Here is a 26,753-nt window from a genome sequence, read left to right on the forward strand (position 1 = left end):
TTACAAAATTGTTTTTTTCCCCTTTTTTTTTTTTTTTTTTTTTTTTCACAAGTAAGTCAAAGTACTTATGAGATACCTGTTTCTATTTTCAGTATCAGGGGAGGATTCCACAGGGGAGACTGGTACAAAAACTTCTCCCAAGATGATTCCGCCCCCCTCATCACCGGGCTGTAAGTAAATATTTTACAACCTGTATAATTTCATCCCAGATGAGGGTGCTTTACTAGAACTACTAAAGGAACAAACATTCAAAAATCCAAACTAAATGCAAAACGTGGACCTTCACTTCGTTCGGTCAGTAATTTCATCCCAGATAATGATACCTATTCGATTTCTAAAGTGCAATAGTGCTTACGTCATAAAAAGTAAGAACGAACTATAGAATACCAAAAACAATTCATTTAGTTGAGCTATTAATCAGTTTTACATACATAGTTAAGTCTAATAAAGTACCATCTGATAACTTTGAGACCCATTTGACGCATCTGAATGTATAACTCTGTTAAGGTCCATATTGATATAGTCGTATTGTTTGACACTTAGCTTTCATTGTTGATTCCAGTGAACGAAGCCATCATAGCAGAATCTCTGGAGAAGCTCATGGAAAACAAATTAGTCAAAGAGAAAAAGGCTGAACTAGAAAAGAAATTGGAAAGTTTGAAGAAAAAGCATGAGAAGGTAAGTGTATCATACAATACAGAGTCGAGTCCACTCAATATACATACATACATAGTTTTCTGCCAGCCTAGTTAGCTTGGAGGGTAGCGCGTCTGCTTTGTAAGCGCTAGGTCGCGGGTTCAATTCCCGCCCTGGGCGGATTTTAGCCTGAACGGATAAGGTTCGTTTTCGGAACGGCTGGCTTTCTCCTATCCTGTCTTTCTTCCCTCTTCGCTTTTGGGACGGTAAGTTCCCTCTATCAAGCAGTTACAGTTCCCTGTATCAAACCTCTTGAAAAAAACCAATATATAGATACGGTTCGTTTTCGGAACGGCTGGCTTTCTCCTATCCTGTCTTCCTTCCCTCTTCGCTTTTGGGACGGTAAGTTCCCTCTATCAAGCAGTTACAGTTCCCTGTATCAAACCTCTTGAAAAAAACCAATATATTTTTGTTTTATTATTATTTTCGGAAAATCCCATTATTTTATACAATCAATTTTACATAAATACTTTTTCTTTGCTTTAGGAGAAGAATCGAATACTGGGTACCCAGAGGAAGTGTTCTCAAGATTCTAGCCGATCCAAATTCTCAATGAGTAACAGACTAGTCAAGCGGCTATCAACTTGTGTATTTTTATTTTATACAATCAATTTTACATAAATACTTTTTCTTTGCTTTAGGAGAAGAATAGAATACTGGGTACCCAGAGGAAGTGTTCTCAAGATTCTAGCCGATCCAAATTCTCAATGAGTAACAGACTAGTCAAGCGGCTATCAACCAAAAACTTGTAAGTAAACTTTCCTTTACAAGACATTTTTATCAATTACAGTAGAACCTCGATTATTTCAACTAATTTTGACCGGGGCGGGGGTTGTTGAAATGATCACTTTCTTTTCCTCTGATAAGATGTGATATCCTTTGAAAGATAGAAAAAAGCAATGGATTTTGGAGTTGAAATAATAGAAAGTTGAAGTAATGAAATCTGAAATAATCAAGGTACTGTACTAATGTTGACTCTTCATAGATAGAGAAACGGGAAAGTTCTATCCTTTTCATTTTTCTTCATTCTGTGTATTGACCCTTCAAAGACTCAGAGATTCAATAGAAGAGTGAAAGCCATCCGCGATAGCACTTTGAATGTACCTGTTCTCAATGAGCAACACCCCACACTAAAGACTTTATATATTATGCAGTGACGTTGAACTTTGTTTTTTTTTTCTATTTTTACTTTCTATTACCTTTACGCATTGGGAATCTATACAAGGTAATGAGAAAGTATTGCAATGGTCGAAATTTTCAAAATCGGGAAATAGGTGGAAATAGGGTTCCCTGCGCCGAAAAAAGTGATTTTTATTGTATTGGTTTTTGACTCCTCAGAGATAAGGAAATGGAAAAGTCCAACACGACGCATCAAACAGAAACGTCCGAGTGTTCAGAAAGTGATGGCGACGTTTTGTTCGCGTTATTCGCAATGAGTTCGCGGTTTGTTCGCGTTATTCGCAATGTGTTCGCGGTATTCGCAATGTGTTCGCGGTATCCGCGGTTAGTTTGCGGTATTCGCGACTTGTTTGCGGTATTCGCAAATTTGTTCCCGATATTCGCAATTTTGTTCCCGGTATTCACGATCGATTTCTCGTGAAAAGTTACATAGGAAAGACTCCTTGGTAATTGTAAATACTCCAATGGGAACTCTTGTTATTCTATAGATTATGTTGAAATATTTGGAGATATTACAGAGAGGAAAGAGGGAACAGAGAACCTTGAGAGAGAGGGAACAGAGAAAATGTCATTTAATTCTTGTAAGTACCAATTCCTTCACCCATTTCCCAGTGTATTTTCACAAAAAGAGGGAAAGTTTTGGTCTCTGATCATGCACAGAAGGTTATCGAAAATGAAAAAAAAAAAAAATGATATTAGGGGGAATTATTAAAATGTGCAAAATATCTAGTGAATCCCGTGGTTAATTTTCTTCAGAAACCATCGTTTCACATGGTAATAGTAATAAAGGGTGTCCCAATAAGAACGCAAGATTGCTTAATAAAGCATAGTTCTCCTTGGAAAAAAATGGACTTCTTAGATGATTTCAGAAGTAAACATTCTGAAATTTTGTTTGGAACCATAATCAGACCGATAGCATCCTTGACTTTGATGGTACATTCGTTCCCGTTTGACAAAATTTTCGATGACAAATTCGAGGAAATCAGGCTGTATCTGGTTAATGCAATTTTCAATTTCACCTTTCAATGCTTCAAAGCATGTGGGTTTGTTAATGTAAACCTGTGACATTGGACGCCCTCACAGAAAGAAGTCTAGGGGGGTAAAATGATCATAAATGATCATGGAGGCCATTTCTCCTCATCAAAGCGGAAAATGACACGATTTCGACTAGGAAAATTCTCGTGCAAAAGTGATAATGTGTCGATTTTATTGTGATAATGTGTTGTTGAACAGTTTAGGACTCCATGATAACTAAATTGGATATATATACAATCAATATGTCAAAAATTGCGGTACCTAGATAAAACAAGTAATAACAAAATAATGACCCTTTCAAATCTTGCGTTCTTATTGGGACACCCTTTAGAAATATTTTTTATTCAACAAAATTAACACATAAAACATTAAAACACATAAATTTAAAACATTTCTTTGATGTAATGCGATTGCAATTTTGCATCTGTTCTCAAAATGTTTCAGATTTTCATATTCGCAATTTTGTTCCCGGTATTCACGATCGATTTCTCGTGAAAAGTTACATAGGAAAGACTCCTTGGTAATTGTAAATACTCCAATGGGAACTCTTGTTATTCTATAGATTATGTTGAAATATTTGGAGATATCACAGAAAGGAAAGAGGGAACAGAGAACCTTCCAGTCAAAAAACATTAAAACACATAAATTTAAAACATTTCTTCTATAGATTATGTGGAAATATTTGGAGATATCACAGAGAGGAAAGAGGGAACAGAGAACCTTCCAGTCAAAAAACATTAAAACACATAAATTTAAAACATTAATTTCTTTGATGTAATGCTATTGCAATTTTGCATCTGTTCTCAAAATGTTTCAGATTTTCCTCAACTTAGAGAAAGCAATGAAAACGTCCCAGTCGAATCAAATGAAAACGCTGCGAGTTTTGCTTGAGAAAGAAACGGAGGAAGTAATGAAAAGACTGCAAACCAAGCGACGAGAGGACGTGAAGAAATTGTTGGACAAAACCACGCACAGGGAAAAAGATGAGCTTGTGAGGTAAGTTGTGAAGTTTTGCAAATGGTTCGAGTTAAAATTAAACTTGATGGTTGCATCTAATCAAAATGGAATGTCGTTTGGCTTTAAATACTTTTGCCAAACTTATGTTTATTAAAAGATATAGTTAAACACTTAATTAATGGAATTTTGTCTAGTTCTTTGATGCATGTCTCTAGAATCTCTAGATGGATGCTTCTTTAGCAGAAGTCATAATGCGTCCTAGGTAGTGGGTCCTAAGATATAAATGTATTGCTATCATAATTACCTACCTACTCCAAAGTAGACCAATCTTAATTTTGGATTTTCACTCCGATCGGCATGATCTGTTTCCGGCTTTAAATGGAGCTCTACACAAAAGTAATTGTTATATACCTACTTTCGTATAAAGGTATAGGTAAAGTAAATGTGATCAATTTCTGTGTTTTCTTGATTTTAGAATGAAGCGAGAAATAGCGAGTGCGATGGTGGAGAAGGGAGTGCAGGAAAGAGTGAGACTGACTCCTACTTTCGTCTTGCCTACACTAGCCTATAAAGGTATAGGTAAAGTAAATGATTGTGATCCATTTCTGTGTTTTCTTGATTTTAGAATGAAGCGAGAAATAGCGAGTGCGATGGTAGAGAAGGGAGTGCAGGAAAGAGTGAGACTGACTCAGATCTATGAGAAGAAGAAAGAGGAGTTAGAAAGACAACACGCTCACGTGAGGCAAATGTTCGACGAGGAAAAGGCACGCACGAAAGCTCACATTCTTAAAGAATACGAAGGCAAGTTCAGCAAGTTTGAGAATGAACCTCTACCGGAAGTGACGGAGCCTCAGTAGTGCGACCTAGCGGCCACCAGGGGCACTGGAGGACAATCATTGCAATAGTCACGTCAGCTGCAGCATAGTGGCAACGCTGGACACAAGTATGATACTTGGCAACAGTGTGATAGTTGATGCTCTGCTGGAAAGTGGAAAATTTAGATTTAGGACGCATGGCAGCCTTGGATTTTAAGTTCAGTAATTGAATATAACAAACGTTCCGTTATCACATTAAAAAATCATTTTATGAATACCTATTAGATCTGATAAATAATTGGTTTTAAATAAGTAGGTACTGAACCTAGATATTATGGAGATAGCTACTCATGCTGTACCGACCTAATAGAGACATGGGTGGCATTAAAATCTCATTTGGGTATCATTCCCAGAAATAGATCTGTCTGACATTAGTGCCTATTCTATCTCCCATTTTAGAGACATGGGTGGCAGTAAAATCTCATTTGGGTATCATTCCCAGAAATAGATCTGTCTGACATTAGTGCCTATTCTATCTCCCATTTCCATATCAAAATGCACTTTATAGCCTTTTTGGTAGGCTGATTTTTTGCTTGGTACATAGGTATCTACCTAATATCTAAGTTGTAGACAGATAAAAAATACCTAATTCTCACAACATTTATGAGCACGATTTAAAACCAAATTTTCATTCAAATCTGCAGGATATGATCTTCATAATAAAAAAAAATATTAAAGTCAAGGTTGCTTTCCATGTTTGGTCTTTTTTCGCGTAGGATGGTGTGATAATCATTTTTTTAGTTTAATCTTTTTAATTTATTTATTGGGAATGCAAGCCTAGTGCAATAGGTACACACATGGCCACGGAGATTACCATAAAGTTGGATATCGTGTACCTAAAGTCATACAATTTGAGCCTTAAGTCATTATTACAAATTGGTAAATCACGTGAGAGAGGGTGATGGGTACCTATGTAAAAAACAATCTAAGGTAAGAAAAGTTCTTCTGAAGGTCTAGTGCCTAATACAATCACGTGAGAGAGGGTGATGGGTACCTATGTAAAAAACAATCTAAGGTAAGAAAAGTTCTTCTGAAGGTCTAGTGCCTAATACGGAATGTAAATAGAATTTCAACAATACTTATTTCAACAGAAAATAAAAAATTCCAATTTCAATAAAATTAAAACGTGTAGTGTCAACAATTTTTTATAACAAAATGCATGTTTTCTTTCTTTTAATTACAAGTAGGTATAGGTATATTTTGATTGAATCATATAAAAATAATAATTAAGTTTTGAAATCATATTGGTTTAGCTAAAAAACAATATACTGGAAATCTAACTGTCGATAGAATGGCACTGTAACGTTCTTGTTTCATTTCCAAAAGATTGACAAAGACTGTTTACTTATCTAGTATGAAAAAGGGCAATTTCTTCATTATGAAAAAAAAAAAAAAGATATTACCTACATAATTATTTCAAATTAATACACTACTGGAATGTGTGTTCAGTAAGGCTCGGAACTCGGAATACTATCAAATAAATGGGTTAGTACCTATGTATGTAAAAGTAATAAGTACACTGGTACGTTATTACTCAGACAATCACCTTAGATTTTGATATCAAATTAAATCAGCTCAATTCAGATGATTATAATTCAGGAAAACTGTAGATCTGAAATACCAGGTGCTGTGTCTAAGAACAACAAAATAAAAATACCTATATCTAATAACGCAAAACAATTCAACAATCTAAATGAAGAAATATATGGCACTGAAACAATAATGGATTAATTAATTCACCAATATTAATTCCTCGGTCTACATTGTTAGACACATACGTAACTGACGTATTAAAAACAATAGATGCCTACTATCTAATAACGCAAAACAATTCAACAATCTAAATGAAGAAATATATGGCACTGAAACAATACTGGATTAATTAATTCACCAATATTAATTCCTCGGTCTACATTGTTAGACACATACGTAACTGACGTATTAAAAACAATAGATGCCTACGCATCTAATCTTCTCACTGTACAAATGGCGGTAATACGTTTTATACACAAAATGTCGACTTTTTGGGAGTACCTCCTAAAAAATTTAAAGATAGGTACCTACCATTTTATAAAGTTTTCATAAAATTATTACACCTATATAATTTTGAGAAGGTTGTTTTAATTAAAATAAAAGTATTTGTACTCAAACGAATTAAATTGCCTACAAGGAATGAAAATGGAGAAAGAAAAAATGTTGGTGAACACATTTCCAGATTCTAAAATGAAATGCCTTGCATCATCTGGGTACCTATAGGTACTTTAATGAAATATTTAGCAAGATTACACACCAATAGGCACGTAAATCTAAATGAAATGTATTCTCGTATTTCCCATTTTGAGAGTTATTTTTAAGGAATGTATTATTATTGTCACTGTCATTATTATTACTGTAGGTACGTAAATTTTAAATTTATATTTTTTTACACTATTTACAAGACGTACTAAAACTAAGGAGAAACAAAACAAATTACTATAATTTTCATATTGTGAATAATTCCAGAGGTCAAAGTGATAATTGATAATGAGAATGATTACAATATGTTTCACGAATTTTTGTAGGAAGATGAAACCTACCCAAGATGACATTAATATTTAACTACACGATAATATTATAGACATTATACATAATATGTAGAAACTCCAAGAACATTTTTATTTAAGTCTGAGAAATATCTGAATGTGCCTACCTATGTATTTGATAGTCAGTAGAGTGACATGATTACACTTATCATTGGAATCTGATAAGCAGGATACTTTACCAAGTGAAGGTTAAAGTTGCTAATTACCTACCCCACACTACATGACATAGGTATCAACTACTACTATGGGCACATACCTATGTATTTAACTAGGTTCTTATTTATAAGACCACCACTCATATTTGAGGTATACTCAGCTCGGTAACTTCTTATCCGGGTTGTCACTGCTAATACTATGAGATTTCCTACTTGATTTGAAGATGGGATTTGACACAGGATACTTGAGCTTGCCTGTCGCCAAACATGAGGAGTTTTTGCTCGCTCCTGACGATAGGAAAGAGGCAAATAGTTTCTTCTTAGCGGTGTGTGTGAGGGTGCCACTCTCTGTGGGTGTGAGTGTGGTGGTGGGTGAGACACATACATTGGTCTGCTTGATGAGAGAACGATCGTTACACAGGGCTGATATTAGGGGCAGATCCAAGTTCTTACTCTTCTCCCGAAGAGACCGGATATCCAGCATACCCTCAGGATCCCTATCTCTCCCCCTGGGCGCTGCTTCTACCTCGGCTGTCTTCACTGAAGATACGGCAGGAGAAACATGGTGGGATGGGGGAGGACGGGGCTGTTTGCTAGGGGTGGGGGGTTGGTAAGACCTCGTCGGGGTGCTGAGGTCAGCAGCTAACTGTTGACTTTCCTTCATCAGAATGGTCTGGAACGAAACATACACCAAGTTTTAGAATCATATTAAAGATAGGTTTATAGTCAGAAATAATTTACTCGTACTAAGCTCGCTGAGATGGGCAGGATAATAATATTAGCAATGAATCATCCCTAAAGGGGATTTAGCTAAAAATGTTATTTAGAAACCGACCAAGCAGGGTAATTATTTACATTTTGAGGGTAAGGATTATTACCTACTACATAATTACTTACATGTAAATCGTAAGGCGGTGGAGGCGGGGGGCGTCTTGCTCTGGTTGCTGGGGCAGGAGGTGACTCCTTCTCATAAACCGTGTTGAGGATATTATCATCTGACCTGGTTCTGCCCACGGGAAGATATTTCTGATGCAGTGACAGCTGGGAGGAAGAAGAGGAGGCATAGGACATGGGAGAATAAAGCTGAGAACTGGAGGATAGGAAGGAGAGAGGTGTCTCCGCCAGGTTTTGATTTGATGCATACTTGTGGGCTTGGGCAGAGAAGCTGACAGGGATATAACCCGAGGCAATAGCAACATTGGGGGTGCTACGGTATAAGAGCCGAGACTTGTACGGGGGAGGAGGGTAGGGAAGAGCCAGTTTCGATTCCATGTATTCTTGCTTACTGATGGCAGGATCTTGCAATGGGTAGTACACATAATCGCCGTCAGAGTAAAGTCCCTGCTTGTATTGTTCGATCTGACTGTTTGCATACATTGTCCGAGGTGGCGGAGGAGGGGGTGGAGGTTGACGATGGGCAGGTGGAGGGGGAGGAAACTTCTGATGTATATGAGATAGATAGGCCGCAGCACTGGATCTTACGTCCAGATAATTGTTACTACCAACGATAGGAATAAGACCTCCCTGCGACTGTAACTTCATCCTTGCCCCAGGATCCATACGGATACCTTGCCTCGCTTCAGTGATTATACTTCGGATAGGTGCTGCACTCTGCGGGAAGCTAGGAGCAACACTTGGCTGTACAACTCCAGTGTGAGCGGTAAAGATGTTAATGTGAGGCTTGGTGGTGACAAAGCAGGTGTTGGCTTCTTCAGGGATGGCAGAAGCATAGGACACATAAGGGTGATAATTGGATAAGGTATAGTATTGATGTTCAGGATGTATCACATAGGAGGGAGTAAGAAAAGATTTGGAGGTGGTACAAGAGTTGAGGGAGGATGTAGACTTGGAGAGTAAAGCATGACGTGGTGCCGAGAGAAGAGGAGGGTTGAAAAGGTGACTGGATCTGTGCATGGAGGATTCTTCTTGTAGAGATTTCTTAGAAGAAGAAGAGAAGGAAAGATTAGAAAGAGATCCAACAATCCTAGAACTGTCCAGCAAACTGTCAATGTTTGATTCCAGGTCCTTGGCAGAAGATTTCTCCACGGAGTCTGTCCTTGGTGGAGGAAGAGGAGGAGGAGGAAGGGTGACATAATCTGAGTCAGAATCCAGAGTAGAACTGACAGTAGCGCGGGAGGGGTAAACACCACGCCGAGGGGTAGAGGGAGATTCTGGAATGGCCAGGGATGGTTTCCTCCCCACTATTAGATCTGAGAGTTCTTCAGCTGAGAGTAAATTGCCTCTTCCGGCATCTGAAGGGTCACTGCCGTCACCATGGAAACTACCTGAGGCACTGACAATGGAGCCACTACGTGATCTTTGACCTTCAGAATCTTGAGTGCCGGTTGTACCAGTACAAATTCCACTTGTCGACTTCAGAGAGGTACCTGCTCCAAAAGATACTATCTTAAGCGAGTTAAACAGTGGTCAAAAAGTCAAATCGCTGAGCCTAAAGCAACGCCTGTTATTTAGAAATTCAATGCAACAAGCAGTACCTACCTACTAAAAAAAATTATTTAAGTTCTGAAATCAACTCTGTGACCACATTTTAGTGGCCATAGTTTCGGAGCCGCCTCAGAACATAAGGGGCTTAAACTCAAATTTTACGGTCTATTTCGATTTTGACACTAAATTTTGAGGTATATGCCCCTTATGTTCTGAAGCGGTTCCGAAGCTATGGCCACTAGGGAGTAAAATTTTTTAAATTCTCAAATTTGAGTCGCATACATCTCAAACTTTCTCCATCGAGGTCCTCATAAAAAAATCACATAGGATTGACTATTTACATGCCTATTTACGATTTAAGACTGTAATATAAAAATATGTTTATGAAAAAAATACGCAAGTTCTAAGTAATAATTTTAAAATAAAAATAATTTATTTTTAAAAGAAAGCAGAAAAAAGAAATTAGGTAGTACAGAGGAGGTACCTACATAAATTTTAAAAGTAAGAACACGAAAAAAAAAGAATAAATGCCAAATAAAATCATAACTATGAATTTAAAAATTAATTTTCTCACATCAAATTGTTTTTTGAGACATACTACCTGTATAATACCTACATCTCTCATCTACACAAAGAGTAAATCACGTGAGCCACTTGTCTCACTTGATGCCGCTACTGTGGATACTGCCACTGTGGTGTTGGCGGCACTCAGACAAAAGCTGGCAATGTCCGATAGGGCAGAATTCTGTGCCGTGTGACTGTAGCCCAGTTCTAAACTGGAGGTGGTGCTGCCACAGCGGCGAGGATTAGTTCCTGTGAACGAGACCAAAACAAGCGCTCGGTTCAAGGGACAAAAGAGTTCTAGGAACACCTAAAGTTTCAATTTGCTAATCTAAAGTTCTCCCTCGTAAAAATCACACCTTTCAAATGAGAAATTTACTTTGAATCGTTTATGGAACACCCTGCGAACCCATAATGGCCAAGCAGCTCACGCTGAAGTGGTTTTGAGAGTTTATTTTTCGAGGTCCCTTATGCCCTCACCTTGAGGACCAAGTGTCTCTGGAGATAGGGAGGAGGTCATCGTTTGAGGATCGCTTCTAGCGGCGAGGTAGGTGACTAGAGGAAGACGTACGAGCGGCAGGGGTTATTGAGGTCTGAACATGTTGATGGTGATGACCGCTGTGCTCCTTCTGCAAGCACAAAATATACACATAGATTTTTTTCTGTATCAGGGAACCCAAATATTATGTTTTCATTTGATGATTTCTTTTATTGGAAACATTGCGTATATTTCACCAAACCACACAGATTATTAGATACTTACTGGAGGTGACGGCGTTGGTGTATTGACTTGTTGTACCACCGTGGAGCAGGATGAAGAACATTGGCTGCCATCTGTCACCCCCACTGGTACACTCTGCTTGGACAGGTTACAATCTCCCACTTCACCCTCATCGCTGAGGGGAAGAGGAGAACTGGAGTCTCTTAGATGGGCAAGGGCTAGACTTTCCACAGAGGGAGCTGGGGGATGAGTGATCATGATCTCCAAGTCTTCCAGCTCATCTGAAAGTAAGAAAGTGTCGTTTAATATTTTTTTTTTTTTTTTTTTTTTTTTTGGGTGTTGAAAGTTCCAAGATTTTTCTGTGGCCGAGTGGTCAAGAGCACTGACTCTCGACCCGGAGGTGCTGGGTTCGAATCCCGACCAGGGTGGAAATTTCTAACCCGACTTTTTCGTTCTTGGATAGACATGGATGTAAAAGAATGTGCCTTGAAGTAATGCGAAAGCGGTAAAAAGGTAGAATCTTGTTTCATTTTTTCTTCTTCTTTTTTTTTTACTTCAAAAAATAAAAATGACTTTTCTCATTTCAGAGGTCAATCCCCGGCTGCGGCCGACCTCAATCTTCTCGAGACGGCCCGCCGCTGCGAACTCTACGGAGTCAAACTCCACCCGGCCAAAGACCACGATAATATCCTGCTCAACCTGTCCGTGGCCCATATGGGCATCCTGGTGTTCCAGAATCAGACCAAAATCAACACGTTTTCCTGGGCTAAAATACGCAAAATTAGTTTCAAAAGGAAACGGTTCCTCATCAAGCTGCATCCTGAAGGATATGTAAGTTCTCAGGTGATTGATATGTGTACTTTTAAAGGTTGAAATTTTGTACGACTTAGCAAATTTTCTTGGACTAAAAAAAGTAGGTACATAATAACTTTCGAAGCAATTTTACCTGGGCTAAATACGCAAAATCAGTTTCAAAAGGAAACGGTTCCTGATTATGCTGCATCCTGAAGGATATGTAAGTTCTCAGGTGATTGATATGTGTACTTGTAAATGGAGAGTAACCAGTTACCTGGGCTAATAAAATACGCAGAATCGCACTTGGAAAGATTGAAATAAAACCTTTAAAATGTTGAAAGTCTGCACGATTTTGGAGTAAATAATAACTTTCGAAGCAATTTTACCTGGGCTAAAATACGCAAAATTAGTTTCAAGAAGAAACGATTCCTCATCAAGCTGCATCCTGAAGGATATGTAAGTTCTCAGGTGATTGATATGCGTACTTTTAAAGTAGGTTTTTTGAGCCGATTTTGCCTGGGCTAAAATAAAAAAGTCAACTTTGAAAGCAATTTTACCTGGGCTAAAATACGCAAATTGTCAAATTTAGCTTCAAGACATCCTGAAAGATGTGTAAGTTCTCAGCTGGTTGATATGTGTACTATTGAAGTATAATTTTTGAGTCGATTTTACCTGTGCCTGTGCTAAAATACGCAAAATCGTATGTACTTTAAAAGTTGAAAAAAAAAAAAGTTGAAATAAAGAATTTTTTGGACTGTATTGTTTTGTACAAAGCTTATGGTACCTGAGATCAGTCAATGTGATTTCTCAATATTTAGCCTTAAGATACCATGTTTTACTCTGGTCTAAAATGAACATAATTACCTAGTTATGATTATGAATGTTATGAAATGTTATGATTAACATGTCTTTTTTCTCCCAACATCAAGAATAACTTTGAAACCCAGTTTTCCTTGGGTTTTTAATTAATTCGTAAGCCAATCACCCAATATTTGCGTCCAATTTTTCACCTCACCATTTCAGCAGTCCATCAAGAAGAAGTACAAAAAAGAAGAAAAAGGAAAAAAATATGTAAAAAAAAAGGTTAAAATTCACTTCGTTCGACCATTTATTAAACCTCTTTTAACACTTTCACTCCCGCAGGGCTACTACAAGGACATCGTGGAGTTCCTGTTTGACAATCGAAACGACTGCAAGAATTTCTGGAAGAAGTGTGTCGAGAACCATGGCTTCTTCCGGTGTTCGGCCGTCAAGAATACGCCCCGCCAACGAACACGGGTGCTGAGTAGGGGCTCTTCATTTAGGTAAAGTAAATTTTATCCAATAGCCTTCGGTGGAAGTCGATATTCTAAAAATACACTCATAGCCCTGAATGGGGTCAACGAACTACGCCGGGTGTGGCAAGGGCTTGAGCGTAGGTACTGATCCGTCATCCCGCGCGAAAAGTGTTCTATAAGCCTTCCTAGTGACCCAAAAGACTCAATAAAACATAACCCCGTCATCCCGATTCTACTTTCAAGTAGGAAGAAAGCTATAATTCTGCTTACACCTGCAGATACGAACACTGTAATTCTACCATACTGATCATACCCTCTTTCTCTCTCTCTTTCTCTCTCTCGCTCTCCCTCTCTCTCCCATGTCAGTAGGGGCGGGGTCCCTACATATGGTGTGTGTCAGCAGGAATGTTAGTTCCTGTGAACGAGACCAAAACAAGCGCTTGGTTCAAGGGACAAAAGAGTTCTAGGAACACCTATAAAGTTTCAATTTGCTAATCTAAAGTTCTCCCTCGTAAAAATCACCTTTCAAAGTTAGAACTTCGGGTATAGGGATTTAACGTCACTTTTAACAACTCAGTTATTCTCATGACGGGGATCTCACCCATCATGCGGCGACAAGATTAGAACTTCGGGTATAGGGATTTAACGTCACTTTTAACAACTCAGTTATTCTCCTGAAGGGGGTTTCACCCATCATGCGGCGACAAGCTACCCGCCTCCTCAACTTAACCTCACCCAGCCTGATTGGAGCTGGGAACTCAGCAGCACGCTGATTCCCCAGAAAGTTAGAACTTCCTATCTATCTGTTTAATACAATTCCTGCCTATACTGAATGTTACAGACCCAGACGACATTGTCATTTTGGATACAACTCTGCCGGAATTCCAATTGAATAATGACGCCCTGTCGACAATACAAAGTAAGTTTTTCACATTGCCTCACCAATTATTCAACTCCGGGATATCTATCTATCTGTTTAATACAATTCCTGCGTATTCTGAATGTTACAGATCCAGACGACATTGTCATTTTGGATACAACTTTGCCGGAATTCCAATTGAATAATGACGCCCTGTCGACAATACAAAGTAAGTTTTTCACATTGCCTCACCAATTATTCAACTCCGGGATCCTTCGGGAACTGGTACCTACAATCATCGAGCTAGAATAGAATATACTCGAATCCTTGTTTGCTTATCCTGCTCGAATGAGACTAAAAAGTCCCTTTAGCCCAGCAGTTTAAACAAGGATGGTACCTACAATCATCGAGCTAGAATAGAATAGAATATACTCGAATCCTTGTTTGCTTATCCTGCTCGAATGAGACTAAAAAGTCCCTTTAGCCCAGCAGTTTAAACAAGGTCTCATGTATTTTATGGGTTTAATAACATAGCATAATACATAAATGTCAATAGTATTTAAAAAAAAAAACGCTCTCAAAAATTATTCCCCTTTTCCGATCTCATCTCATTCCATGATCTTCTGTTTCAGATGCAGATGAGGTCTCTGTTTGCTCCGCAGTACATGCAGAGCAAAACATAGGCTTAATCTGCAGGATATGATCTTCATAATAAAAAAAAATATTAAAGTCAAGGTTCAAGGTTGCTTTCCATGTTTGGTCTTTTTTCGCGTAGGATGGTGTGATAATCATTTTTTTAGTTTAATCTTTTTAATTTATTTATTGATAATAAAAACATACTATTTCCTTTAAACTGTTTCCAGTCTTTTTTATTTGGTTTGAATTTTGCTGTTTTGGTATGTCCGATGAGAATGAAGGAAAACGTAAAATTTCTAGGTGGGTATACCTATCCTCATTGTATGAGGTTTTTTGGAAAAAGTTTTCCTATTCTATGGAGCTATGCACCTTACCCCGTCCCTCCATATTCTCTGGATCTATGCACCTTACCCCGTCCCTCCATATTCTCTGGAGCTATGCATTTGGAAAAAAGTTTTCCTATTCTATGGAGCTATGCACCTTACCCCGTCCCTCCATATTCTCTGGATCTCTGGAGCTATGGAGCTATGCATCGTTTCACCCCCCTTTACATTTCAGCGTACCACTAGAACGGCAGTTGGAGGAATGAATCCAAAGAAAGGACAGTAGGGGAGGGAGTGAAGCCAAGGGAAGGACAGGAGGGGAGGGAGTGAAGTCAAGGGAAGGACAGTAGGGGAGGGAGTGAAGCCAAGGAAAGGACAGGAGGGGAGGGAGTAAAGTCAAGGGAAGGACAGGAGAGGAGGGAGTGAAGACAAGGGAAGGACAGGAGGGGAGGGAGTGAAGACAAGGGAAGGACAGGAGAGGAGGGAGTGAAGACAAGGGAAGGACAGGAGGGGAGGGAATGAAGCCAAGGGAAGAACAGGAGGGGAGGGAGTGAAGGGAAGGACAGGAGGAGAGGGGGTGAAGCCAAGGGAAGGACAGGAGGGGAGGGAGACTGAAGGGAAGGTCGATATCGTCGCTATGAGCATGCGCTCCCTCCCCAACTTCATCCCCCCTAACCATGCTCTGGATGCTCCCGAAATAGACTCTGAGATGTCTGCTTCGGAGCTCCATGTTCAGTAAGCTGTGAACCGTCAAGGCTTCCCTATTGCCTGAGCGGGATTTGTTTCTAGCGGAGTGTTTACGCCGAGACAAGTTGCTGTCTAAACCACGCCAGTTTTGGATGTCACAGTTTTGAGCACAAACCCCAAGGTAATTTGAACTGAAATTAATTGATGTTTTGCCTATTCTAGAGCTGGGGATGGTGGAAAAAAGCCATGTAAGATCACCTGAAATAATATTAGAGTCTTGTATTGTTGCATAGCATGCTTTTACCACAAAGTATGTACCTATGTATATGTGTGACCCCCTTTTTGATTCACTCAAATATTGGACGGTTTTGCCAAACTTATGACTGTTTATTAAAAGGTACCTATAGTTAAACACGTAATTAGTGGAATTTTGTCTCGTTTTTTGATGCATGTCTCTAGAGGGATGCTTCTTTAGCAGAAGTCATAATGCGTCCTAGGTAGTGGGTCCTAATCCTAAGATATGAATGTATTGTTATCATAATTACCTACCTACTCCAAAGTAGACCAATCTTAATTTTGGATTTCCACTCCGATCGGCATGATCTGTTTCCATAAACAAGTGGAAAGAGATCATTCCGATCGGCAAATGCCGAGTGAGTGGAAATGCACCATAAAGATACCATTTTCGTCCTTGTTCTTTTTTGCCAGATGAATTTCGAACCGGAAACCAGCAAACCAACAGATGAGGGATTGAAAATGGCGGCCTCCACGTCCCTGGCACCTCCATCTCCTGAAGCAGAGGCCCGATCCATCTGTCCTCTCCTGGCTACACCTTCTCCTACCACGGAGATAGACCATCCCCTTGCAGTGCATCAGATTGCTGCTGAAGGTAAGCTGACCACTGAAAATCAACTGTTCATTTTCTCTTATTCTGGATCTGGAAGTTCTGGAACTAACCGATCCTATTAAATTTATAGGCGAGTGCTTGATTTTTCAAGGACATGTAGTCCCATTATCTCAACAGTTTAATATTGCACCGTTATCTCAACAGTTATCTCAACCGTCCCATTATCTCAACAGTTTAATATTGCACATACATTCCCATTCGATTACGGGTTCGATTCCCGGCGGGGCCGAGGTTTTTTTTTCGGCTCTGTGCTAGGAGTTCGGGGTGCACTCAGCCTCGTGAGGACAATTGAGTAGCTACTTTAATCGAGTAGCGACCAATGGCGGCATTACAAGTCAAAGAAACGAGTGGTGATAAATATGATAATTGAGTAAATCAAAGACGTGTAATACTGTGATATCCACAAAGTTGTGAAAAAGCTCTCTGCTTTACCACAAAGAGTAATGATTTGATTTTTATTTTAGAGTCTTGAATTCAGGGAATTTATTTTTAGTGATTTTCGGGATTTGACCTCTCAATTCCTGGATTTTATTTCCTCTTCTATTTTACGTACCCTAACCCAAAACAAAGCAAACATAATTTTGTAGGTACAACTGTTGTTTTCTTATGTTTTACAACATCTATCTTGTATTGGCATAGTGAGGTATGATGATCTTGATCTCTTGATAGAGGGAACAGTAACAACGAAGCTTTGTTCACGATAAAGTTCCCCCCCCCCAGGCGGGAGTCGAATCCGCGACTTAGCGCTTAGGTACAAGGTAGGCGGGTTTTTTCCGCACATTTCAAAAAATCAAATCATGAATCTTTGTGGTAAAGCAGAGAGCTTTTTCACAACTTTGTAGGTATCACAGTATTACAAGTCGTTTATTTACTCAATCATCATATTTATCATCGCTCGTTTCTTTGACTTGTAATGCCGCCACTGGTCGCTACTCAATAAAAGTAGCCACTCAATTGTCTTCACGAGGCCAAGTGCACCCTGAACGCCAAGCACAGAGCCGAAAAAAAACTGCGGCCCCGCCGGGAATCGAACCCGGGCCTCCTACGTGCAAGCCTAGTGTGATACCCACTCGGCCACGGAGGTTGCTCCATTATATTTAACTCCAATTTTCATTTCAGAGTACAATGTCGGAATGGAGGCTCGTGTTTTGGCTCACGTTCATAATTCTGGCGGTCACCAATCTATTCTATCTCGTGTTCGGCTCGGCCGAAATACAACCCTGGAACGACCCCAACCCTGTAGTACAAAAGCCGCCCCCCCGAAGTGAAATAGAAATCGGCCCAGAACCCGAATAGAGTGCCCCAAAACCCGAATAGAGTGCCCCAGAACCCAAATAGGGGGATGCTTGTAGATTGAGTACGAATAGACTATCTTTGGACAAGCAACCACACTAGTAGATCATTGATGGCCGAGGCCACAAGTGAGCGTATTTGGATTAACTTCGGATCAAGCAATCTGATTGGGGTTGATTTCAAAAAATTCCGCCCGGGGCGGATTTTATCCTGATGGGATAATGTTCGTTCTCGGAACGGCTGGGTTTCTCCTATCCTGTCTTCCTTCTCTCTTCGATTTCGGGACGATAAGACCATTGCAGTTACAGTTCCCTCTGTCAAACCTCTTAAAGAAAAAAATCTCTTTTGGAAACTGCACTATATTCACTATAAACCATAGGAAATCAAAGATCATGCTCCATCGGAATTGGTTCCGTTTCTGAAAGCTAGGAATCGACCATTTATTTATAATTTTTACCCATTTGCAACTGCTCCATTACTACTAGATCAGTACTAGGTCCTTGGCTATCTATTCAAATAGAAAGCAAACTAACTAATCAAATTATCTACTTGCCAGCCTGGTTAGCTTAGTTGGTAGTGCGTCTGCCTTGTGAGCGCTAGGCCGCGGGTTCGATTCCCGCCCGGGGTGGATTTTATCCTGATGGGATAATGTTCGTTCTCGGAACGGCTGGCTTTTTCCTATCCTGTCTTCCTTCTCTCTTCGATTTCGGGACGATAAGACCATAGCAGTTACAGTTCCCTCTGTCAAACCTCTTCAAAAAAAAAAAGTTGGCACGTATCTTGATTTTTATTCTGGACGTTTCGGGTCTGCATTCCAGACCCGTCTTCAGCAGATTGTCAAAGTTATATCGTATTAAGACGTACATACCTATTTATTAATATTCACTTATTGTTTTAACTTACAGGTATAGGTGACCTTAACGGAATCACGGAGCGACTGTCCTACTTGAAGTACTTGGGAGTCAGCCATGTACGTCTCAACTCCATATTTACCTCATCCCACTACCCTGATGACTTCCGTAATGTGGACACTTTCTTCAAGATTGACTCAACCCTTGGAGACATGGAGGATCTGAGGCAACTAGTGGACAAAATACATTTGAATAACATGTCTCTTATATTGGATTTACCTATATCTCACCCATCCTATAGGATAGATCAACCTAGCGAATGGGGCAGGAATCATCCTAACGACACAGGTATGTTACATGTTATCATTGAAGTATTTGGTCTTTTATATTAGGTAAGAAGGTACCTATATGTTGTGCTTCTTTTTACTTATTTTTCCGTAAATTATTAGATGGAGGTTGATTTTGCATTAATTGCTAACAACACATTTCTGGTTTCACAGAGAGCGTGGAAGAAGTACTCAAGTTCTGGCTGGGTCACAATGTTGAAAATCATCCTAACGACACAGGTATGTTACATGTTATCATTGAAGTATTTGGTCTTTTATATTAGGTAAGAAGGTACCTAGGTATATGTTGTGCTTCTTTTTACTTATTTTTCCGTAAATTATTAGATGGAGGTTGATTTTACATTAATTGCTAACAACACATTTCTGGTTTCACAGAGAGCGTGGAAGAAGTACTCAAGTTCTGGCTGGGTCACAATGTTGATGGTTTCTACATCAAAGGAGTGGAACAGATGCAAGATGATCATGACTTCTCTGAAAAACTTGCTGTATGGCGTAGCATTATGGATCAGAACGGTAGCAAACTACTAATAGCATCCTATCATCTGGTTGATGATGTAGCCTCCAAGTATGGCCACTCGAGCTCACGCATGCAGAGTATCAAACAAACATTTGATCTGATTGACTTTAGAATCCATAACTTGGACAACATGACCGTAGAAGCCAACAGAGTGAGTGCAGCCTATGATCTCATGGATGAACGATGGATCATGTGGTCCCTCAGCAACAATGATAAGCAAAGGATCAGTCCAGGGAACACATCAGCTGCTGGAATTCTGTTGACGTTCATGCTTCCTGGGATACCCAATATATTCTATGGGGAAGAGATAGGACTACAGAATGTGCAAATCTCCAATAACATTGAGGAGGTGGGTTACTCTTTCAGCAGTTTAGCACCCCTTCATAGATTATATTTTATACAAATTAGATGAAATCTTAAAAAAAAGTGCAACTTTCCTCCTTTCATAGACAAACATATCAAGATTTTTAAATGCCTAGATATAACTTTTACCTACCTATTTATATTTCTACTTTAATGAAATATTTAGCAAGATTACACACCAATAGGCATAGGCACGTAAATCTAAATGAAATGTATTCTCGTATTTCCCATTTTGAGAGTTATTTTTAAGGAATGTATTATTATTGTCACTGTCATTATTATTACTGTAGGTACGTAAATTTTAAATTTATATTTTTTTACACTATTTACAAGACGTACTAAAACTAAGGAGAAACAAAACAAATTACTATAATTTTCATATTGTGAATAATTCCAGAGGTCAAAGTGATAATTGATAATGAGAATGATTACAGTATGTTTCACGAATTTTTGTAGGAAGATGAAACCTACCCAAGATGACATTAATATTTAACTACACGATAATATTATAGACATTATACATAATATGTAGAAACTCCAAGAACATTTTTATTTAAGTCTGAGAAATATCTGAATGTGCCTACCTATGTATTTGATAGTCAGTAGAGTGACATGATTACACTTATCATTGGAATCTGATAAGCAGGATACTTTACCAAGTGAAGGTTAAAGTTGCTAATTACCTACCCCACACTACATGACATAGGTATCAACTACTACTATGGGCACATACCTATGTATTTAACTAGGTTCTTATTTATAAGACCACCACTCATATTTGAGGTATACTCAGCTCGGTAACTTCTTATCCGGGTTGTCACTGCTAATACTATGAGATTTCCTACTTGATTTGAAGATGGGATTTGACACAGGATACTTGAGCTTGCCTGTCGCCAAACATGAGGAGTTTTTGCTCGCTCCTGACGATAGGAAAGAGGCAAATAGTTTCTTCTTAGCGGTGTGTGTGAGGGTGCCACTCTCTGTGGGTGTGAGTGTGGTGGTGGGTGAGACACATACATTGGTCTGCTTGATGAGAGAACGATCGTTACACAGGGCTGATATTAGGGGCAGATCCAAGTTCTTACTCTTCTCCCGAAGAGACCGGATATCCAGCATACCCTCAGGATCCCTATCTCTCCCCCTGGGCGCTGCTTCTACCTCGGCTGTCTTCACTGAAGATACGGCAGGAGAAACATGGTGGGATGGGGGAGGACGGGGCTGTTTGCTAGGGGTGGGGGGTTGGTAAGACCTCGTCGGGGTGCTGAGGTCAGCAGCTAACTGTTGACTTTCCTTCATCAGAATGGTCTGGAACGAAACATACACCAAGTTTTAGAATCATATTAAAGATAGGTTTATAGTCAGAAGGTTTATAGTCAGAAATAATTTACTCGTACTAAGCTCGCTGAGATGGGCAGGATAATAATATTAGCAATGAATCATCCCTAAAGGGGCTTTTGCTCCAATATTCTCTTGGACTTGAAAATAATTGTAGCTAAGCAATATTCTTAGGGAAGCCAAGTTATTCCACTGAGTATGACTAGGTACTACACTGTTGCAAATTTCATGAGTAACTTTTACGTGATACGTCTCAGGAGAATTCATTCCATAATGATGGTAACGTTGGTGGATAAAGATGATAACGTTGGTGGTTCACTCCTTTACCTACTTAGCAGTGGAATTATTGTGATAATTATAATATTATCATACCTACCTAGACGGATCATGAAGGTTATAGTATTATCACTAATTTCTATCTTCTAGAATCCTCTTTATCTATGTCTACGATCTACGAAATTTAAATATAGGCACCTATTGCTTTGGACGTAAACACAGCGAAATCTCACAATATCATTGGTTCAGCCATGTTTGATCCAGCTTTGTTTCGCGTAGTAAAATACACCTCGGCTATTCGCAATATTATGATTCTTACCTGAGGCGGGAAATATTCGTGGAGCGGGAAGTAATTCCCGGTGTGTTGGGTCTCAGAGAAGTCTCCCAAATCTGCCTGCAGGGCAAGCCCCACGAGCAGATACAGGAGTTCCTCCTTGAATGAGAAATCGAACAGACATCCCCTGGATATGAGGTTCTGTCTGAGCTGGAGGTAGTAGTGGTGGAGGGAGATTTCATCTCTGCAGAGGGAGAGGAACACAGAATATTGGTAAATAACTCCATCCGATTAATTACACACATATCTACATATCTCTCTCGAAGGATGGTCCAATTTTGATTAAATTTGATCAACACATAGGTAGGTAGGTACTGAATTAAGTTTGCTAATACGTTAAGTTTTTAGACTCCTTTGGACCTTCAGGAATCCCGTGCAGGCTCTTTTCTTCAACACATAGGTAGGTAGGTAGGTACTGAATTAAGTTTGCTAATACGTTAAGTTTTTAGACTCCTTTGGACCTTCAGGAATCCCGTGCAGGCTCTTTTCCAAGTTCACTCGTTCACTGCACTGCAAGCTACAAATTTTCTTTAGCGATACCATAAACAAAATACGACAAATCTACAGTTGAACATTAGCTCAGCGTGAGCATGTGTTTCATGCTAAGCTAATATTAAAATAGTCCTTATTTGTCGTACCTGTTTGTTTATGGTGTCGCTAAAGGAAATTGCATGAGTAAATCTCGAGGTATGTCCCTATATCTGGCATTCGCAGGTCAGAAAACAACTGGGGACTTAATCTACCTACCTTTGAAATCGGCTAGACCTAGTACCTACTGTAGATCATCAATTACCACAAGAAAGAAAAGGTTCTTACCGGAGAATGAAAGGAGTTTCTACATAAAAATGAACACGAAAATGAAAAGTGAGGAGAGGTTTTCCGGCGCTGTCCAAACCCTGCAACACAAAATGGGACATGAGAACAGAAAGGTCATAGAGTGAAATGTAATATTCTACATTGGAATGTAACATTCCACAGTGTTAGGTAGCTCAGATTTTAGACTAGTTTAAGAAATCTGTAATAAGTAGTTTTACCTATGTACAAATAAGCAAATACTATGAACCATGGTTAAAGAGAACCAAACGTTGCATTGGTTATGATTAGGACCCAATTTTCCCCACAAGATGTTTCACTAGATTTAAGATTTTCAAGGTGTCAAAATCCCTAACAATAGGATGTTATAAATGGTCTTTGATAAAATCTGCATGGAAGTATGTAGGCTTTTGTCGATGTCGATCAGGTGTGCACAAACTGCGGCCCGCGGTCACTTTGAGTTTGTGCAACCCTGATGTCGATGGTTTAATAGGTACCAAATTAATCCCTTATCCCGATACCTCGCCCTCGCCTCTCTACTTACATGTGTGGAAGAGGCACGCCAGTTCTTGGGAGCATATTTGTTAATCTTGTATTCTGGGTCAACAAAGATGAATTCTCCGTCTGAAAGCAAACAAGAGCAAATAAACATCCATTAGAAAACAAAGCTAAATGAAATGCCATCTCGTCTGAGAACAACATAGAAATGGTAATAATAAAATAGTTATTGGACTTGTGGAATGTATTAAGGATAGGTTGCACAAAAAGGTATGTTACAATGAATTATTTTTTACTACAAACTGTCTTTTCAGCTTAGGTTCCTTTTGTCTTTCTTATTGTTCTTAGGCATGTTGAAGGGAATCGATTTCTGTTAAAATGTGTCGATCTTCTGATTTAATAATCGACTGGTCTTACCTCTAGTGTTGGTACTCCGGAGCAATTGGTTCAATTTGGGTTGCAGTATGAAAGAAAACTGGTGGGTGGCACGACACAGAAGAAGCAAATGTTTACTTTTCTCGTCGCTACTGCAGAAGTAGGTGAGCTTCTCATTGGAGCTGCCAGACCCACTGATTGCACGCACTTCGAATTTCTTCCTCTGTAAAAGTGAAAATAGAAATGTTAATGAGAGGTATTTTGATAGATGTTTCGTCCTTTTAAGAATTGCTCCATATTAGACCTGAGAAGACTTAAATCTTCTCCCAAAATTATTGCTGACTCCTTTGTTCGGCCTTTGAAAACTTGATGACTTTACACTTACATCAAAGGTAAGACGACCGATGTCATTCCACTGGAACTTATCAGTGGTAGCTCCGTCATGATGTTTGTTCCTGTCGTAGATTTCAATGCCCCGATGGCATATGGTCAGCCACACAGAGCCAGGCAATGTTTCATGCTTCCTCTGCTTCAGATGATACAGGTGAGAGTTGTGTGAAAGTGGTGAGAAGTCATTGCACGATGCTTCACGGATAAATTGGGTTTCGGCCTTGGTTCGCGAGAGACTTCGATTGGCACGATGCAAGTTGGCGGCGGACTTGGTGATCTTTGGTTCTGCATCGGCCGATATCATCTGGAAATAACCATGTTTGCCGTTAGTAAATTAGTAAAAGGTTTGCCTTTTGAGACTAGCAAGCTGCAAAAGTGACCAGCAAGAAATGTAGGTGGGTGAGCTATTACTAGAACTCATCAAACTTTTTATCCACTATGTAGAATTATTAGGAAAATTGTAAACTATACATGGAGCCAATAGGTACTGTGCTACATTCGCTTAAAAAGAAAACTGGTACCAGAACACCAAGTAAGATGAATACCTGAGTTGTATTTTATTATGTGAAACAAAACATGGCTGAACCAATGAGATTCGGCTTTGGACTGCCATCTCGACAACAACACCAGTCTATTTATAGGTATTCTCCATCTAGTCAAACTGTTGCGATAAATGGACTACGTGTCCTTAATCGGCAGTCTAAATAAAGCACTAATATCAGTGAAATATCTAATGAAGGCTACTAAGTCAATCACATAAGGATGCAAAATACACATCAAAATATTTTCAATTTTCTCTCTTGTATTCAACTCAAATGTGTCTACAGAGTCTACATTTGAAGCACAAGCAAAGACCCTGGCTCGTTCATCGAACTTGGTCTGCAAGGTCTCAAGTTTTGAGCTTTGTTTTTGAGAGTCTTGAAACTTGAAGCACAAGCAAAGACCCTGGCTCGTTCATCGAACTTGGTCTGCAAGGTCTCAAGTTTTGAGCTTTGTTTTTGAGAGTCTTGAAAAATTATGAATCCTCAAGGTCAAAAATCCAAACGTCAAAACTCGAAAACCCGAGGAAATGCTGAAGACAGTATCAAAGTAACTGGTAGTCTGGTGTGTTCACGGGCTCCAAGACTCTCCGAGCTCCGAGTACCAGAATGTCCAAGAATATAAAGAACTCACTTACAGGCATGTTTTCAGGGGATTTCGTTCTCTGAGAGGCCTGGGATTGTGGGTTACATGGTGATATGGTGTGTCTTTTGGAATGAGAGATGAAACTATAGACGTGACATGGATTAAATTATGAACCCATCTCCATATTCCCTATGTTATTATTAGGAAAATATTAATATCGTCCAAGTCAATCGTTCTCTGAGAGGCCTGGGATTGTGGGTTACATGGTGATATGGTGTGTCTTTTGGAATGAGAGATGGAACTATAGACGTGACATGGATTAAATTATGAACCCATCTCCATATTCCCTATGTTATTATTAGGAAAATATTAATATCGTCCAAGTCATTGATGAAAGGATCCCATTTTGGTATCTGAGTACTCTTTAAGCATTATATCGACGAGATTGCAGCATATCTTGGGCATGATAGCAGATATTCCCATAAAGCATACTGTGATGGTTAATAAGTATCTTTATTTTGTAACCTACATTTTTTCTTCGGTTGTCGGGATGTGTCACCAGAATGCGCTGTTATGTAACACTTGATTTCCTATACATAGGAATAAAATAGACGGAATTTTTACCGTACATAACGGTATCGTTCTCTAAAGTTCTTCATGGGTCCGTATCGACTATTGAGAAGTAACGAACTTTTGATTGTGTTAAGCATAAAATGTACTTAAATAACTGTCACAAATATCGTTCCCCAATTATTACACCTAGATAAATTTAATGATTTGACTTGGACTCGAATCACCAACCTCCAGATCCAAAGTCCAACGCGTTAACCACTGCACCACTGAGGTTGGTTCTATTGAGAAGTAATGTTTAGAGTCATCATCAAGCGCGCTTTCATTTGGTCCTGGCTCGATGATGACCTTGGGATCTTGGTCTCAGGTCTTAGGGTAGACGCTCACATCAACTACGTATGGACCTGAAGCCCTTACATCTTGGCGTGATGGTAGATTTCAATATAGATAAGTATATAAGTATATTAATGTAGATGTGTATACATAACGTATGTGTTGGAATTCCAAAGATAGTATAGTCACATTTAGATAGGTATCTATCTATGAACCTATAGGTATATGTAATAATGTATAATATAACTAATAAATAAGGAGCCAAAGTGGACTTTATAAATCATGGCCGGGGACTTGGGGGACCGGGATTTCCTGTTGTGGCAGGTTGCTTGTACGCAGTGGAGGAGTGGAAGTGTTGAAGATGATGGACTCCACCATTCTGCTCCTCACAGCTCTGGCGAGGTATGATGGAAATATCCTTGATCGGAGCAGTTGATTCAGATAACAGCGCTGCGGAAAGTTGAGGCTCCGTCCGTTGTACATCTTTGAAGAAGATGAATTTCAAAGGGGATGTTGAAATTTGTAATTTATTTAGTTATTTTCTCCGTCTGTAATATTATTCTCAGTCCTCTCCAAAGTTTCCGGTTTCTGATGATTTTATTCCTAAGTGCTCTTGCCTTCCTTTTGTGCTCCTCTTCTAAGA

General features: G+C 39.3%; 2 protein-coding genes and 1 long non-coding RNA gene across 3 annotated transcripts in view; 2 read left to right on the plus strand and 1 right to left on the minus strand.

Moving 5' to 3' along the window:
* The window catches only part of LOC103508056 (1-phosphatidylinositol 4,5-bisphosphate phosphodiesterase classes I and II-like), an 18,219-nt gene extending 13,171 nt beyond the window's left edge, over nucleotides 1-5,048 (plus strand). Inside the window, 6 exon segments of the mRNA XM_026822763.1 lie at nucleotides 93-170; nucleotides 563-678; nucleotides 1,338-1,444; nucleotides 2,035-2,107; nucleotides 3,728-3,906; nucleotides 4,493-5,048. Of these exon segments, the coding sequence (XP_026678564.1) occupies nucleotides 93-170; nucleotides 563-678; nucleotides 1,338-1,444; nucleotides 2,035-2,107; nucleotides 3,728-3,906; nucleotides 4,493-4,724 (785 nt within the window). The 3' untranslated portion in view covers nucleotides 4,725-5,048.
* Nucleotides 5,049-7,243: 2,195 nt separating this feature from the next.
* The window catches only part of LOC103508057 (protein expanded), a 33,493-nt gene continuing 13,983 nt past the window's right edge, over nucleotides 7,244-26,753 (minus strand). The window contains exons 3-12 of the mRNA XM_026822764.1: nucleotides 23,364-23,443; nucleotides 22,823-22,902; nucleotides 21,992-22,190; nucleotides 20,856-21,366; nucleotides 11,819-11,967; nucleotides 11,249-11,491; nucleotides 11,034-11,114; nucleotides 10,579-10,729; nucleotides 8,377-9,845; nucleotides 7,244-8,152 (exon numbers count right to left, since the gene is read on the minus strand). Coding sequence (XP_026678565.1) covers nucleotides 7,637-8,152; nucleotides 8,377-9,845; nucleotides 10,579-10,729; nucleotides 11,034-11,114; nucleotides 11,249-11,491; nucleotides 11,819-11,967; nucleotides 20,856-21,366; nucleotides 21,992-22,190; nucleotides 22,823-22,902; nucleotides 23,364-23,443 — 3,479 coding nt within the window. The 3' untranslated portion in view covers nucleotides 7,244-7,636. The remainder of the gene's footprint in view (nucleotides 8,153-8,376; nucleotides 9,846-10,578; nucleotides 10,730-11,033; nucleotides 11,115-11,248; nucleotides 11,492-11,818; nucleotides 11,968-20,855; nucleotides 21,367-21,991; nucleotides 22,191-22,822; nucleotides 22,903-23,363; nucleotides 23,444-26,753) is intronic.
* LOC113466937 lies at nucleotides 12,401-13,263 on the plus strand. Its single transcript, XR_003391179.1, has 2 exons — nucleotides 12,401-12,457; nucleotides 13,145-13,263. It is a non-coding gene; the product is annotated as an uncharacterized LOC113466937 (long non-coding RNA).

The sequence above is a fragment of the Diaphorina citri genome, unplaced genomic scaffold, assembly GCF_000475195.1.
Source record: "Diaphorina citri unplaced genomic scaffold, Diaci psyllid genome assembly version 1.1 scaffold363, whole genome shotgun sequence".
Taxonomy (NCBI): Eukaryota; Metazoa; Arthropoda; class Insecta; order Hemiptera; family Psyllidae; genus Diaphorina; species Diaphorina citri.